Genomic DNA, 13,957 nt, shown 5'->3' on the forward strand with positions numbered 1-13,957 from the left:
CACAAAACCTTGTAGCAACAAAGAACCATGGACTTAAGCCATGTTGTCATTTTTGTTATACAACTGTACACAGATGTTAGCAAGGGCTAATTATAGGCAAAAATTATAGCCCTTTTACATGCTAACACACTCACACACTTTTTTTGTTTTTGTTTGTTTTTTTCCTTGTCCCTAGTGTTTCTTTGCAGTTTGCCCAGTTGCCATGCGCTCAACACAACTAGACAAGCCGCTGAGGGACATCAGCCGCTGTTCACTTATTACACAATTAAATTTCAGTTCAGTGCTGTTAAAACTAATTACACTCTAATTGTAAACTTACTAACACTAAACACAGCCTTAGTGAGCTTCTCCTTTGCAATTTCTTTCTTTCTTTCGGACACTGGACGCAGTAACACCAATAAGAGATTTTTTCTATATACAATAGCTGCAGGTTCATCATGATATACTGTGTATAGGGTATTCAAACAACATTAAACATCAGTTATTTACTGTTGTGTTGCTTGGACTGCTGCACTGAACTGAATCCTTGGTTTATGCTTAAACCACTTCTCTGTTATTTCACTCGTGCAGATGAGTCGCAGACAGTTTTCTGATGGTGCTGTTAGTATTACATCTCCTCAGCAGTTCAACATTATTCTTAGATGAAGAAGAGCTCCTGTATCTATCCATCTCAGAGTGTTGTATATGAACACTGACAGAAATAAAGGTGACTTGAAAACTTGACTCTGGGGTGTTACATTCAGGAAAAATCACTTATTTGTATGATTATGCTCCGGTGGGACTTTTATTATATTAGATTTGGAAATTAATTCATTGTCTGTAACCACTTATCCAGTTCAGGGTCGCGGTGGGTCCAGAGCCTACCTGGAATCATTGGGCACAAGGGGGGAATACACCAGGGCACAGGGCAACACAGACACACACACACACACACACACACATTCACTCACACCTATGGACACTTTTGAGTCGCCAATCCACATACCAACGTGTGTTTTTGGACTCTGGGAGGCAACCTGAGCAGCCGGAGGAAACCCACGCAGACACGGGGAGAACACACCAACTCATCACAGACAGTCACCCGGAGCAGGAATCGAAACCCACAACCTCCAGGTCCCTGGAGCTGTGTGACTGCGACACTACCTGCTGAGCCACCATGCCGCCCAATTTGGAAATAAAAATGCTTTTCATTTTAAAGGAGTAATTTGGCAATTTAAGGATAGTTTCTGGTTAGATGGAAGATTAATCTAGTGTTTTGTAAATTTTATATAAGTATATATATTTATCTCCTGAGGCTGAAAAAAATATTAATAAATGAATTCGTTCATTCATTCATTCATTGTCTGTAACCACTTATCCAATTCAGGTTCGCGGTGTGTCTGGAATATGGCAAAATATTTACATTATAATTTGATATTAATTTTTTGTTAGAGCAGAAAAACACAGACTTATATTATAAATCTCCTGTACTTTAATCGTTTCAAAAGCATAACTAAAAGCATTTATTTTATTAGGTTATTTTTAAAATATTTCATTTGATTCAAAATATTGAATTGTTTCTACACACACTGTCCACTTGGTCAGCTCCATTGACCACACAGGAGCATTTTGTATTTATACTGTTGCTCTGCATACACTGGTAGCCCCTTGTTCTGCATTAGTCATGATCCCCACAGAGTATGATTAGAGTGGTGGAACGTTCTCTGCGCTGCAATGACACTGATGTGTTGGTGATGTTTTAATATGTTTTTTGCTGGTACGAGTGGATCAGACACACCAGTGCTGCTTAAGTTTAAACCCCTCAGTGTCACTGCTGGACAGAGAATAGTCAACCAACCTAACATCCAGCCAACAGCGTCCTGTGTCCACTGTGTGACCTGTGAAGGACTAGAGGAAGATCAACACAGTCTGTGCAGCAGCAGATGAGCTACTGTCTCTGACATTTCATCTACAAGGTGGAGCAAGTTAGTGTCTAATAGAGAGGACTAGAGCAAAACTTCTGCAGCAGTGCTGTGACTGATCCACACGTACCACACTAACACAGTGGTTCCCAAATGTTTTCTGCCTTGTGTAGATGAAAATATTTTCACACATTCATACAAAATTGCAACTATTTCTAGAAAAAAAATATAAATAAAGTGATTGTGCTTAAAAGTCATTGTTAAACATATTTGCTCCTAAATGATTCCCTGCACAAAAATTTAATTATAAAACAGCTTCCTGAAAGAAAAAGAGTAGAACCTGCACATTTGCTCTGCAAAAATGACACATTTTATCCTCTCATCTCTTCAGTGAGAAGTATGAACTTGCTTTGAGATATGCCTCACCATATTTTCTTGTTTTCCCTTTGAAAGTTGTGTCTTGAGAATACTCTAGCTCTAACAAACTTGTTTATCTTTTGCTAGCAGTATATTGCAAGCCATTTTAGCCTAAAATGACACCAGCAATACAAGTCCCAATTCAGTTTTTACTAGTAAAATATAATTGTCAATAGTAAAAATGAAATTCTGACTAGTAAAAATGAGAATTATAGATATCTATATGTCAGTTCTTACTAGTAAATATTGTATTTTTACTAGTAAAAAATATATTTTTACTAGTAAGAATTTAATTAGAAAGCTCTCTAATGTAATTATTCATTCATTGTCTGTAATAAGGAATGGGAACCACCACCCCCATTTGCCAATCAAAAGGCATTGTTCCCAAAGTACAGGCAGCATTGTAGAGTCGTGTCATCCAAGACAGCCCCACAGTATCGAGTGCCTTCAGTAACTCTGGGCGAATCTCATCCTCTCCAGGAAGTCATTCTCCATGGCCTCTCCAAACTCCTCCCATGCTCTGGAAACAGAGTTCATTCAGAAACAGAGTTCATTCAGATTTCATTCCCCTTACTTCCTCCGGAACATGTTCTCTCAGAGGAGAGAGTTGAAATCCATTTGTTCAGAGTCCTCTGCCAGCTTTTCCCAGCACACCCTCACTATACATTTGGGCCTACCAGATCTGTCCGGCAGATTTTCCCACCATCAGATCCAACTCACCACCAGATGGTGATCAGCCAACACACAGGGGCGGGGTCGCTGCGATTGCGTCACTTTTGGCACGCGCTCACTCGTGCTATGTTCAATGCATCAAGTATAACCCTAGCTTGAGAAAGAGCTGTGTGTTTCTGTCTCAAACCATCGCCATAACAATGTGACATCAAAAATACGATTCAAACACAAGATATATTTTAGTCTCAAAATACGGGACGATTCTGTAATTTATGAGATGGTGGGCAACACTATGTGTGTGTATTCTGTCAAATATCACATCGATAGCCAATGGGCATGTGCGCCCAAGTTTTATAACATTTTAAATATGGAGACAGAACTATTGTTGAAAATGAAAGGATGTGGGGGCGCTAAAGAACATTTAGGGGGTGCTACAGCCCCCTAAAACAGATCTAACGACATCCATGGTGGTTTCAGTAATCCTACATGGACCTAACCTTAAACACTAATGTAAAAACTACTATATCAGATTGAAAAGAAGGTGGAAACTTCGTGTAGAAATCTAAAAACAAAATATCACATCCAGCCAGAAAAAAAAAACACTAACAGTATATATATAGATGAGTGGTGACCGTGGTGGCCATTTTAAAGTCGGCCATTTTGGATTCAACTTTTGGTTTTTTTAATGGGAAGAGGGTCATGTGACACATCAAAGTTATTGGGAATTTCACAAGAAAAACAATGGTGTGTTCTTTCATGAGTTATTTACAAGTTTCTGAACACTTATAAAATGTGTTCAAAGTGCTGCCCATTGTGTTGGATAGTCAATGCAACCCTCTTCTCCCACTCTTCACACACTGATAGCAACACCACAGGAGAAATGCTAGCACAGGCTTCCAGTATCCGTAGTTTCACGTTCTGCACATCTCGTATCTTCACAGCATAGACAATTGCCTTCAGATGACCCCAAAGATAAAAGCCTAAGGGGGTCAGATCGGGAGACCTTGGGGGCCATTCAACTGGCCCAAGACGACCAATCCACTTTCCAGGAAACTGTTCATCTAGAAATGCTCGGACCTGACACCCATAATGTGGTGGTGCACCATCTTGCTGGAAAAACTCAGGGAACGTGCCAGCTTCAGTGCATAAACAGGGAAACACATCATCATGTAGCAATTTCACATATCCAGTGGCCTTGAGGTTTCCATTGATGAAGAACGGCCCCATTATCTTTGTACCCCATATACCACACCATACCATCATTTTTTTTGTTCCAACAGTGGAAGGATCTATCCAATGTGGGTTAGTGTCAGACGAATAGCGGAGGTTTTGTTTGTTAACTTCACCATTCACATAAATGTTTGCCTCATCACTGTACAATATCTTCTGTGTAAGCTTTTGTGTAATGTGTGAAGAATTAATATCTGTAGTTTTTTTTAAGTTGCCTAAACATCATTAGGTCCAATGGTGAGAGATTAATAGATTTATTTTGTTATTTTTAATCATTATAAAATGAATGACTGAATTTTTCACCAAAATTAGCCTTGTAATGTGTGAAGAATAAATATCTGTATATTTGTAAGTTGATGTGACATCACTAGGTACAATAAGGAAAGAGATATTTGGATATTAACATTAAACGCTAAACGTTAATTCTAGTAATTGTGCGACGGTCCCTAACGCTGTAGGGACAAAATCAGTGATAATCGGCTGCGTTTCTGGCTTAATCTCAGCAAGTACATTTTAGTAAATAAAGGCCATGGATGTCATTTTTTGAATCTGCAACTGTACACGTTTGGTAACTGGCGATAAAATACGGAATTCCGAATCTCACATTCCGAAACGAATGTCGAATATGAAGCCAACTTAACCGCAGTTAAATAGACAGTGAGTGTAGAAACGATGTATTTAATTTTTGTCTTATATTTTAAACACGAAAACAAATTGAAAATATCCTCCGGTCCAATAGGCGCCACCGCTGAGCTCCACACACACACAAGGAAGAGAAGAGGAGACGTGGTTTCCTGTTATTTGCATCAGATTACATTAATATTTACATCGACTACGTGTTTTTAAGATTCATGTAATCACTCAGACACTTTTACAGCGAAAAGAGTTTGAGCGAGTTTAGAGATGATTGCTGAACTGTTTGTGCTGAGTCTCCTCAGTCTGTCCTCCATCTACTGCTGGAATAATGGTAAAGTATATGTTTATTAATCATTTAAATGTTTCAGCGTAAACATTCATACGAACAGTAATATCTCTCGGTTTGTGGGTATTAAATTGTCTAAATACTAATATAGATTTGGCTTCTTATTCGAATTTGTCAATTAAGATATTGCGCTCTCGATGCGGTGTTCAGACGTTGAACGCTGTAACCGTCGACGTTAATGGGGCACGGAGCAGTTGGAACAGAAATGGCAAATTCAGAACAGTTGCGGTGTTCTGGCGAGTTGTGCTGTCGAAATGTGCTGTACCATAGTGTACTTTTATACGTAGATACAGTTGTTTAAATGCTGCGTTTAAGCCGTTTGAGAAAACACGGTTAAACTAACAGCACGTCAGATTCAGTGCGCGTGTTCTAGTGACAGAGCGGTAATAGTTAATGCCCGTGAAGACCTGACATTAAGCCCTTATAAAGGGAAAGTAACCACATTTAAGCGGTTTATAAATTGGTAATTTCTTATATGTATAAATATTTCATACAACCAACAGATAGAAGTTGAGAATTTTGAGAATTAAAAATATTTTATGTGCCAGGGCACATTTCACTTTTTTTCTGCAAGTTAAATTAAGTAAAATGAGCAGAGGTTTGTTCCCTCTAGAGGCAATTAATTTACTGTCACTTAGAAAATCAATAAGACAACTTATTCAGGGGTGTCCAAACTTTGCATAAGATGGACAAATTGCATGACATTTTGTCAGCCTAATTCAGAAAGTCATAATTATTTTTGAAATGTCAGCTGACAAGTACCTGACATGCAGAGTTGTAAATTGTGCCAATGCGATGTACCACCACATTGCCAGTAGGTACTGGCACCTATATGACTTTCATTTCTTGACTTTTTGTGCTGACATTTATCGTCATATTAGCATAGGAACAGATTGTAGTTCAGTGGTCCGTGAAGACAGTTACATTGGGCTCTGTGCTAATATGGGATGCTATGTTTGTAACATGCCACTTGTTTGGTTTTAAGGTCTGTTTACTAGCATGTAAAGCACCTGCATTTAGCTAGAACATGGATGTTTAGGAACACTACATTTAGATAGGTGCCTAAACATCCAAGTGCTAATTAAACGTAGGCTAATGGCAAATGTTCCACAATGGAATATATGTCAATGTCACAAAAACAAATGTCACTCAAATCAACATATGCCACTTTCACACAAAAAAAATAATAATAATAAAAAAAAAAGTGAATCCCATTGGCATATGCCACTGGCACCCGTACGCAAGATTTCAGTGCTACTGGTATATGCCACTGTAACCCAAATTTAAAATGCAGATGCTATTTCATGTTATTACTGCATCTTGTCGTGTGTCCACTGATGAAGGACCAAAGTGGGGAAAAAGTAGTTATGCAAAGCAACAGGTGGTCTACAATCTGTGACTGTAAAACCATGTTGCCATGAATAATGTTCAGCCCAACCTCCCAATCCTTGAGACGGGGCTTTGAATACACTTTGCATATATATTTTTTTGTGGTTATTTCAGGTGCAGTATTGCTGCGTGATGTGCAGGTTTTGACGCTGTATAAAGGGCGCTACACCGCGGCTCGCCGCTCCAGCCCCATTCCTCAGTTGCAGTGTGTGGGAGGATCAGCTGGCTGTGGCTCCTTCGTCCCGGAGGTCATCCAGTGTCAGAATAAAGGATGGGATGGAGTGGACATACAGGTGCGTTGAGAAATTAAAAGGCGCAGTCTGTAATTTTTACCACTAGAAATAAACTGACCGTAATTATGCAATTTTATTTCTTTTTTAATTATTCAGTTTTTTTTATCAGTTTATGAACCAAGGGGATGGCCATGTTTAAAGTAGGTATAGCTTGGGCTGGATGATAAGGCAGAAATTTGTCATGATACATGTCATAATTTCGGTTGCTACAATATAATTCTGATATCGATATGAACAACATAAATGCCACAGAAAAACTGACAAGAACGATCCAAAACCATGACATCACCATCACACATAAACCTCTTGGTTGTCAATGATAATATTTTTGAACTAAATTTAAAATGGAGAGCCCTGAAATGAACATCAGTCAGTAACAGACGCTGTAAATAATGCATTTTGAACACATTTAAAAATCATATTGTTGTTATTGAAACATTTCATTGAAACATTGTGATATATATTGATATTGAATTATGGTAAAGAGTGTTAGGTTTAGCAAAGATTTTAACAGCACACACACACACACTTTTAGCAATTTAAACCCAATATAAATAAAAGTATAATAGTAATAATAATATAAGCAAACAATCTCTCTCTCTCTCTCTCTCTCTCTCTCTCTCTCTCTCTCTCTCTCTCTCCCTTCTTTTCTCTGTTTTTCTCTCTTTTTTCAGTGGGAGTGCAAGGCTGACATGGACAACTTGTACCGTTTTGGTCGTGTGGAGGTCTCGTGTGAAGGTTTTAATAGTCCTGATGACCCCTACATTCTGCAGGGCTCCTGTGGTGTGGAGTACACCCTGGAGCTCACAGCAGAGGGTCAGCAGAACCATGGTTCTCACGGTTCTTATGGCTCTCGCGGTTCCTCTGGATTCAGCAGTTTTGCTTCCAGTTTCTTCCAGGATAAAGGCCAAAGTGGCAGAGGGTTTTATCAACAAGGTGGCAGCTCTCCAGGAGAGGGCGCTGGAGGGTTAATCATCATCGTGTTCTTCTTGGTGCTGGCCTACGGTGTCTATAAAATGTTCCTGTGTAATCCCACCCATGGCCGCCAGGGGGTCCATGAAGACGGGCCACAAGCTTACAACGGAGATTACGGCAACATGGGGCCGCCTCCTCCCGGGTTTAAACCTGATTACACAGGTAGTTTAGTGCGTTAGGTTTAAATCCAGCTTTTCTATATCACAGGCTTTATATATGTATTTCTCTAACTCTTATCACTTTCAGAAAAATGTATGGTAGAGGTATAGCATTGTCACTAAATGTACAGTGTAAATGTACCTTCAAAGGACAGCAGTGGAGTTAAAGTTCAGTTGTGTTCCTTAAAGATACATCACATTCCCTTCTCCAGAAGGAGAGTTGAATATTCTTCATCTTATATAGTACTGTGTAAAATAAAAGAACACAGTGTAACTCCTGGAGATGTAATGGGGCGTTTGAAATCAAAACTTTAAAATGTTAAAGTCTACCATTATATTAGATTATTGTACAATTGTGTTCTCTACGTAAAGATACTGAATATGTACCCTTGAGGGTACAACCACAGTGACAGTTTTTTTTTGAGAATGTAAAAATTTTTTATAACACTTTAAAAAGTATTTTTCTTTGTTTTTAGCTCATTCCTCACATTCCTCCTCTGGACCAAGTTATGGCTTCGCAGACTCGTACACCAGACCCAACTCCACAGGGTTTACTCGTGCCGGTGTAGGAGGAGGGGGGTTCTGGTCTGGGATGGGCACAGGAGGGTTGCTGGGATATCTGTTCGGCAATCAGAGGTAAGGAGAGAACTGTACTTTTCCGTTGCACTGAATGGTCAGTGAAATCTATCCTTTCTTTCTGTTTATACTTTTGCTTTGTTTGTAGACGTCAGCCTCCTATGGGCCCCAACAGCCATTCTTACTTCACCCCTCCTTCGGCCCCAAAAACCAACTCAGGAACTCGCACCGCCTCAGGTAAACAAAAACCACAACAGATAAGTAATTTTATTTTCCAAAGCCATCTGAGCAAATAGAAAGATAGGAATCTTTAATGGTAGCACTGGCATCACGCAAAACCCACTTTGTGCCATTCAAGATAATTTTAACACTGAGACTTTGGGAACTTGGCCTATTTTTTTTTTTTTTTTTTTTTTTATATTTTGCAGCCTACGTTTAACCTAAAACCAGAGTTTTACCAGTATTATTCCTATTAGCTTTGTATTTGTTCATACCTTATTCTAATTTTCCACACCACAGATTATAAGGCTATGAGGCTATGGAAACAGGTATATAAATGTGAAATAAATGTAGGTGCTTAATTTGATTTTTAATTTAAAGAAATCTGTTTATTTTTCTTCTTCAGGGTTTGGCGGCACAAAGAGGAGATAAATACCTCTGAACACAATCTTGCCGCTAATGTCCTAAAACCAAAATGTCTGCAGTGGAAATGTGAAGGAAAATGCAGGTGGATTTTACAAGTTGATTGATTTCAAGGATTAGTGAGAGCTAACTTCAACTGTCCAGGAATAATAGAGCATAACTTGGTATGGCTGGCATCCCAGCGAGCAGAGAAGGATCCCAGAGCTTTGGCAAACTACCCGAAATTCTAATATAAGTATTATTAATGATAATAATAATACAAATAATATAACTAAGGTTTAAAGAAAAGGTTTTGGTCTAAGGTTCAATTAACATTTTAATGATGTTTGTCATTTTTAAATAAAATGATTGCTTTAAAACATTATTAGAACTTTTGGGTAACGTTAGCCAAAGTTGTGAGAACATTCTCTGCTAACTTGGTTGGCTAACAATGCTAATATATGTAATACATTTGTATTGGAAATTGAGGCTTATATTTGCATCCCTTGTTTTTTTTCATTTATGAAAGCAAATACCATTAGAGTAATATTAGTGCTAACTGATGTTTGCTTTCTTAAAACCAATTTGTGATCAAAGTTATAATTTAGTCTGTTTCTAGGTTAAATTTTCTGAAAGTAATCCTACTGAGCATTACACCAACAAAATAATATGGCTAGAGTCAATAATAGCCAATAGTGATAATGAATGTAATAGTAATAGTTCATCTACCAAGTGCTAATGTGTTCAGTAGTAATTTCAGGGATGGTCTGAGAATGAAGTCAGTTACCCATAGGCAAAGTTACTTGCGCATTGTTAGCCACAGTCGTTCCTTGAATTTGCTGGAACAACTAAGGCAGTTAGCTCACAATCTGTGAAACTAGCTTCTAAAACTTTGTCTTTTTTCATTTAATATACATTATGGGTGTTTGTCAGGAAAGAATATTTGATATTTTATTATGGATTTTTATTATATTTGTGATGAGGCCTTTTCAGACAGGTTAGACAACTTTGTACTGTATTTGATATGTGCTTTATTCTAGATTATATATTTTTTGTAAAAACTAGGGCAGGTGTATTTTTATTATTATTATTTTTTTTTTCAGATTCCCACTTTATTGTGAACACTTCTGTATCTGAATGACGTGGATATTTCTAATAAAAAACATGAAGCTCTTTATTTGACATCTAAAGATGTGTGGGTGGAGATTAATAACATTGTGTACTCTGATTGGCTGGCTGGAAAAATATTTTACACATGATAATGCTAAAAATGTGGAACAGAGCGCTATATATATGAGAGAGAGAGAGAGAGAGAGAGTTGCCAACTCCATTGACTCCAATGTACCATTTTTTTATTTTTTATTTTTTATAGCAATGGCGGATCATGGAGCCTTTCAATAGTTCCCGGACATTAGCGGTAGACACCAGCAGCACTGTAGATTTACAGCATAACAGACGTGCATTTAAGGGCTAAGACATTTAAAGAATGACATTTTATATTATCAGCACATCTTTATCCAGTTAACACGTGTGATAAAGTATGTTAGCGGATTTCCCCAATAATTAGATTTGGGGAATTTTAACAGTAAATTAGTCTATAGCACTTTGAGTAAAGTATAAGCATAACAACCAACAGCCTGGAAATACCTTCTCATAACATTATTTATTCCACTGGGAATAGAGTGATGTTTTTCTGGGTGCATATTTGTTAAATGTAACTGGGCGAGTGATTGTAGACTTGAGTGGAGAAGGTGAAATTATTTATTTTGCAATAGAATCTAAGCTAAAGTTACACAATAAGGAACAGACTTGTATTTGTGATTATGTAGACTAGAATGTATTGCACATCTGAGACTTTTTAACAGTAAAGAAAGAACACCTTGAGTCACACCTTCCTTCCTTTTTAATAAAGCAAATCTGCTTCCCAATAGTGTGTTCTTTGCATGAAATATGCAGGTGTTTAAAGATTTGTTTCACATATTTGTTGTTGGAATATTTAGTAATGTAATGGTGCTTCATCCTCCTGAAATGAAACAGCCATTATATTAAAAAAATTGTTAGTGTTTTTTAGTTTTGTTTTCTTCTTTAGAGATTTATTCATTGTGGTAATAAGTGCATGGTAAAATGTTTTTAAATGTTTTATTTGTGCAAATGTGATTTAATGTCCTGGCTGGATGTAATATTTTAATAGACCTTTTTTAATAGCAGATTTCTACATGAAGGCACCTTCTGTCAAATCTGATATAGATTGGGTCCATATAAGATTATTAAAACCACCATGATGTGTTGTGGGTTCGATTCCCGCTCCGGATAACTGTCTGTGAGGAGTTGGTGTGTTCTCCCCGTGTCCACGTGGGTTTCCTCCGGGTGCTCCGTTTTCCTCCCACAGTCCAAAAACACACGTTGGTAGGTGGATTGGCGACTCGAAAGTGTCCGTAGGTGCGAGTGAATGTGTCTGTGTGCCCTGTGAAGGACTGGCGCCCCCTCCAGGGTGTATTCCCGCCTTGCACCCAATGATTCCAGGTAGGCTCTGGACCAACTGGATAAGCGCTTACAGATAATGAATGAATGAATGATGTGTTGTAAACATAATCTTAACTGATTTATGAACTTCACCTCCCTGTAACTTGAAAGAAACCATAGGGTATATTTCATACAGACTACTGTACAAGTTTAAAAAGCAGTAATTATGATTAATTTTTCTTAGCCCAATCGACAAAAGGAATATGTCCATAACTGAGATAGACTAAAATATACCTACGAGCCAAGTAACGCCAGATTTTCACACTAATCCTGAAACAGTGGCGATTTTATTTCTTTTTTTCTTTTTAGCATATATGTAAGCACATACACAGGTCAATGTGCTGTAGAAATACTGTCAATCAATGCATTTATTGAAGAATAATGAAAAAAAAATGTGCAGTTTCTCCCTGACAATGCATTTAAGTGGCCGCCTGGAGCTTCCTGATGCTATGTGGAGCCTGCATCAGTCACTTGACCACCAAGCATTTGGAGTGTACGGCTCTGTCTGAAACCTATGACGTTTGTTTCTTTTAGTTCTAAAATGTAAATCTCAGTGATCTGTTTGAACGGCATGTGCAGTAAAAATGTCATAATTTCTCGTATTTTCCTTTATATTTATTTTAAATATGATTTTAATTATGATCATCCATGGGATAAGACGTAAAATATCATATGCCGATCCATTAGAGCTTCACACATGGCCCAACACTCTTCCTAACTGTAGCCACAAAATTAATGTGGAATCCAACACCTCAACACTAAGGTTGCTGTGGCCGTTTAGGATCCGATCAGCAACCAGCTATCCTTAACAACTACGGTTACTCAATGAGCCCAGCCCATGAGCACCCAAACCACCCACTGTATCACTAGCTCTTCACAGCAGCGGCGATTTCTCTAAGACTGCAAGGGAAGCTCAGCTTCCCCTAAAATGTAAAAAAATAAGTGATCAAATATATACTGTTGTGTGTACATGTCAGTGAATAAATATCCACTACAACGCACTCAGAATCAGCTTCGTATCACTGGTAAAGACACGGCTTTCCTCTCAATCATTCCTGCAGCTTCACAGCGCTTTAAACAGCGTCCACAGAGTTCAATAGTGAAGTGCAGCGAAACGAGACGAGTCATTGGATAAATGCTGGGCTTTGTCCCGCCCATCGGATGCTCAGAGTCTCTGGGGGTCTATGGGGCAGTGGGCTGGCCTCGGCTGGCCCGGACGCTCAGCTTCTGCATGATGATTGGATGATCTGTCTGAGGCTGAATCCTTTTTCGATTGACAGCGAAATGAGCGAATCAGCGATACTTTGGTATAAAGATCCGTGGGAGCACAGGGGGACACACTTCACATGGGCCAAGGCCGTTTAAGCAGCCTAGCTCTGCTGGCCATTGAGAGGACACTAGTCAAGTCCCTGGAAAAGACGCCTTGTTGTTACGACAGGGTCACAGATCATTTTCTTGAAAAGGAATGGAGGGTAGAATTTACGTATAAATAAACCGACACATTTTATGATGTAGGCCGAAATTGAGCTTCCCCTCCTTGAAAGACCAGCATTTGCCACTGCTTCACAGGGGTCATCAGTTTGGCACTTAGTCTTGTAGGTGTTTCGCAGAATTAAGCCCACAACACCTCCAGAAGGCTCAACAGTGAAATCTGGTGTCTTAGACCCACCCCCCTCCAAGACAGGTTTGCAGTCCTAACTTACACTTTACCATCAACAAACGTAATTATATGACACTAAGTCTTTAAAATAAATATTTTATTGGTTTTACTTTCTCCTTAACCTGGGTTTGTTTTAAAAAAGCATGCACTAATCAACCATAACATTATTACCTTGTTTCTACACACATTGTCCATTCTGCCAGCTCCACTGGCCACATAGGAGCACTTTGTAGATCTGCCATTATAGACTGGAGTACATGTAGTCCACCAACCCAAACATTCAGTCGATAGCATCCTGTGTCCTCTGATAGAGGACAACAAACACAAACTGTGCAGCAACAGATGAGCTACTGTCTCTGACTTTACATCTACAAGGTGGATCAACAAGTTAGGAGTGTCTAGCAGAGTGGACAAAGCGTTAAGAAAGTCGTGCAGCAATGCTGTGTCTGATCTACTCGAATCAGCAAAACACATTACCACATCATCACCATGTCACTGCAGCACTGAGAATGATCCACCACCCAAAACATAACTTCACTCTGGGGGTACAGACCACTGAT

General features: G+C 38.7%; 1 protein-coding gene across 1 annotated transcript; it reads left to right on the forward strand.

The window, feature by feature from the left end:
- The first annotated feature begins 4,722 nt into the window (after positions 1-4,722).
- saraf (store-operated calcium entry-associated regulatory factor) lies at positions 4,723-11,142 on the forward strand. The gene is made up of 6 exons (XM_066659998.1): positions 4,723-5,187; positions 6,706-6,884; positions 7,559-8,021; positions 8,494-8,653; positions 8,742-8,830; positions 9,219-11,142. The coding sequence occupies exons 1-6, from the start codon at positions 5,124-5,126 to the stop codon at positions 9,242-9,244; spliced, it is 981 nt and encodes a 326-aa protein (XP_066516095.1). The 5' UTR covers positions 4,723-5,123; the 3' UTR covers positions 9,245-11,142.
- The last annotated feature ends 2,815 nt before the right edge of the window (positions 11,143-13,957 follow it).

This window comes from Hoplias malabaricus, chromosome 2 (genome assembly GCF_029633855.1).
Source record: "Hoplias malabaricus isolate fHopMal1 chromosome 2, fHopMal1.hap1, whole genome shotgun sequence".
Lineage (NCBI taxonomy): Eukaryota > Metazoa > Chordata > Actinopteri > Characiformes > Erythrinidae > Hoplias > Hoplias malabaricus.

Bases quoted from the DNA above. Each gene is read 5' to 3' on its own strand.
- saraf (XM_066659998.1), top strand. From the start codon at position 5,124: ATGATTGCTGAACTGTTTGTGCTGAGTCTCCTCAGTCTGTCCTCCATC. The intron at 8,654-8,741 runs GTAAGGAGAGAA...CTTTGTTTGTAG, and splicing joins TATCTGTTCGGCAATCAGAG to ACGTCAGCCTCCTATGGGCC. The intron at 8,831-9,218 runs GTAAACAAAAAC...TTTCTTCTTCAG, and splicing joins AGGAACTCGCACCGCCTCAG to GGTTTGGCGGCACAAAGAGG.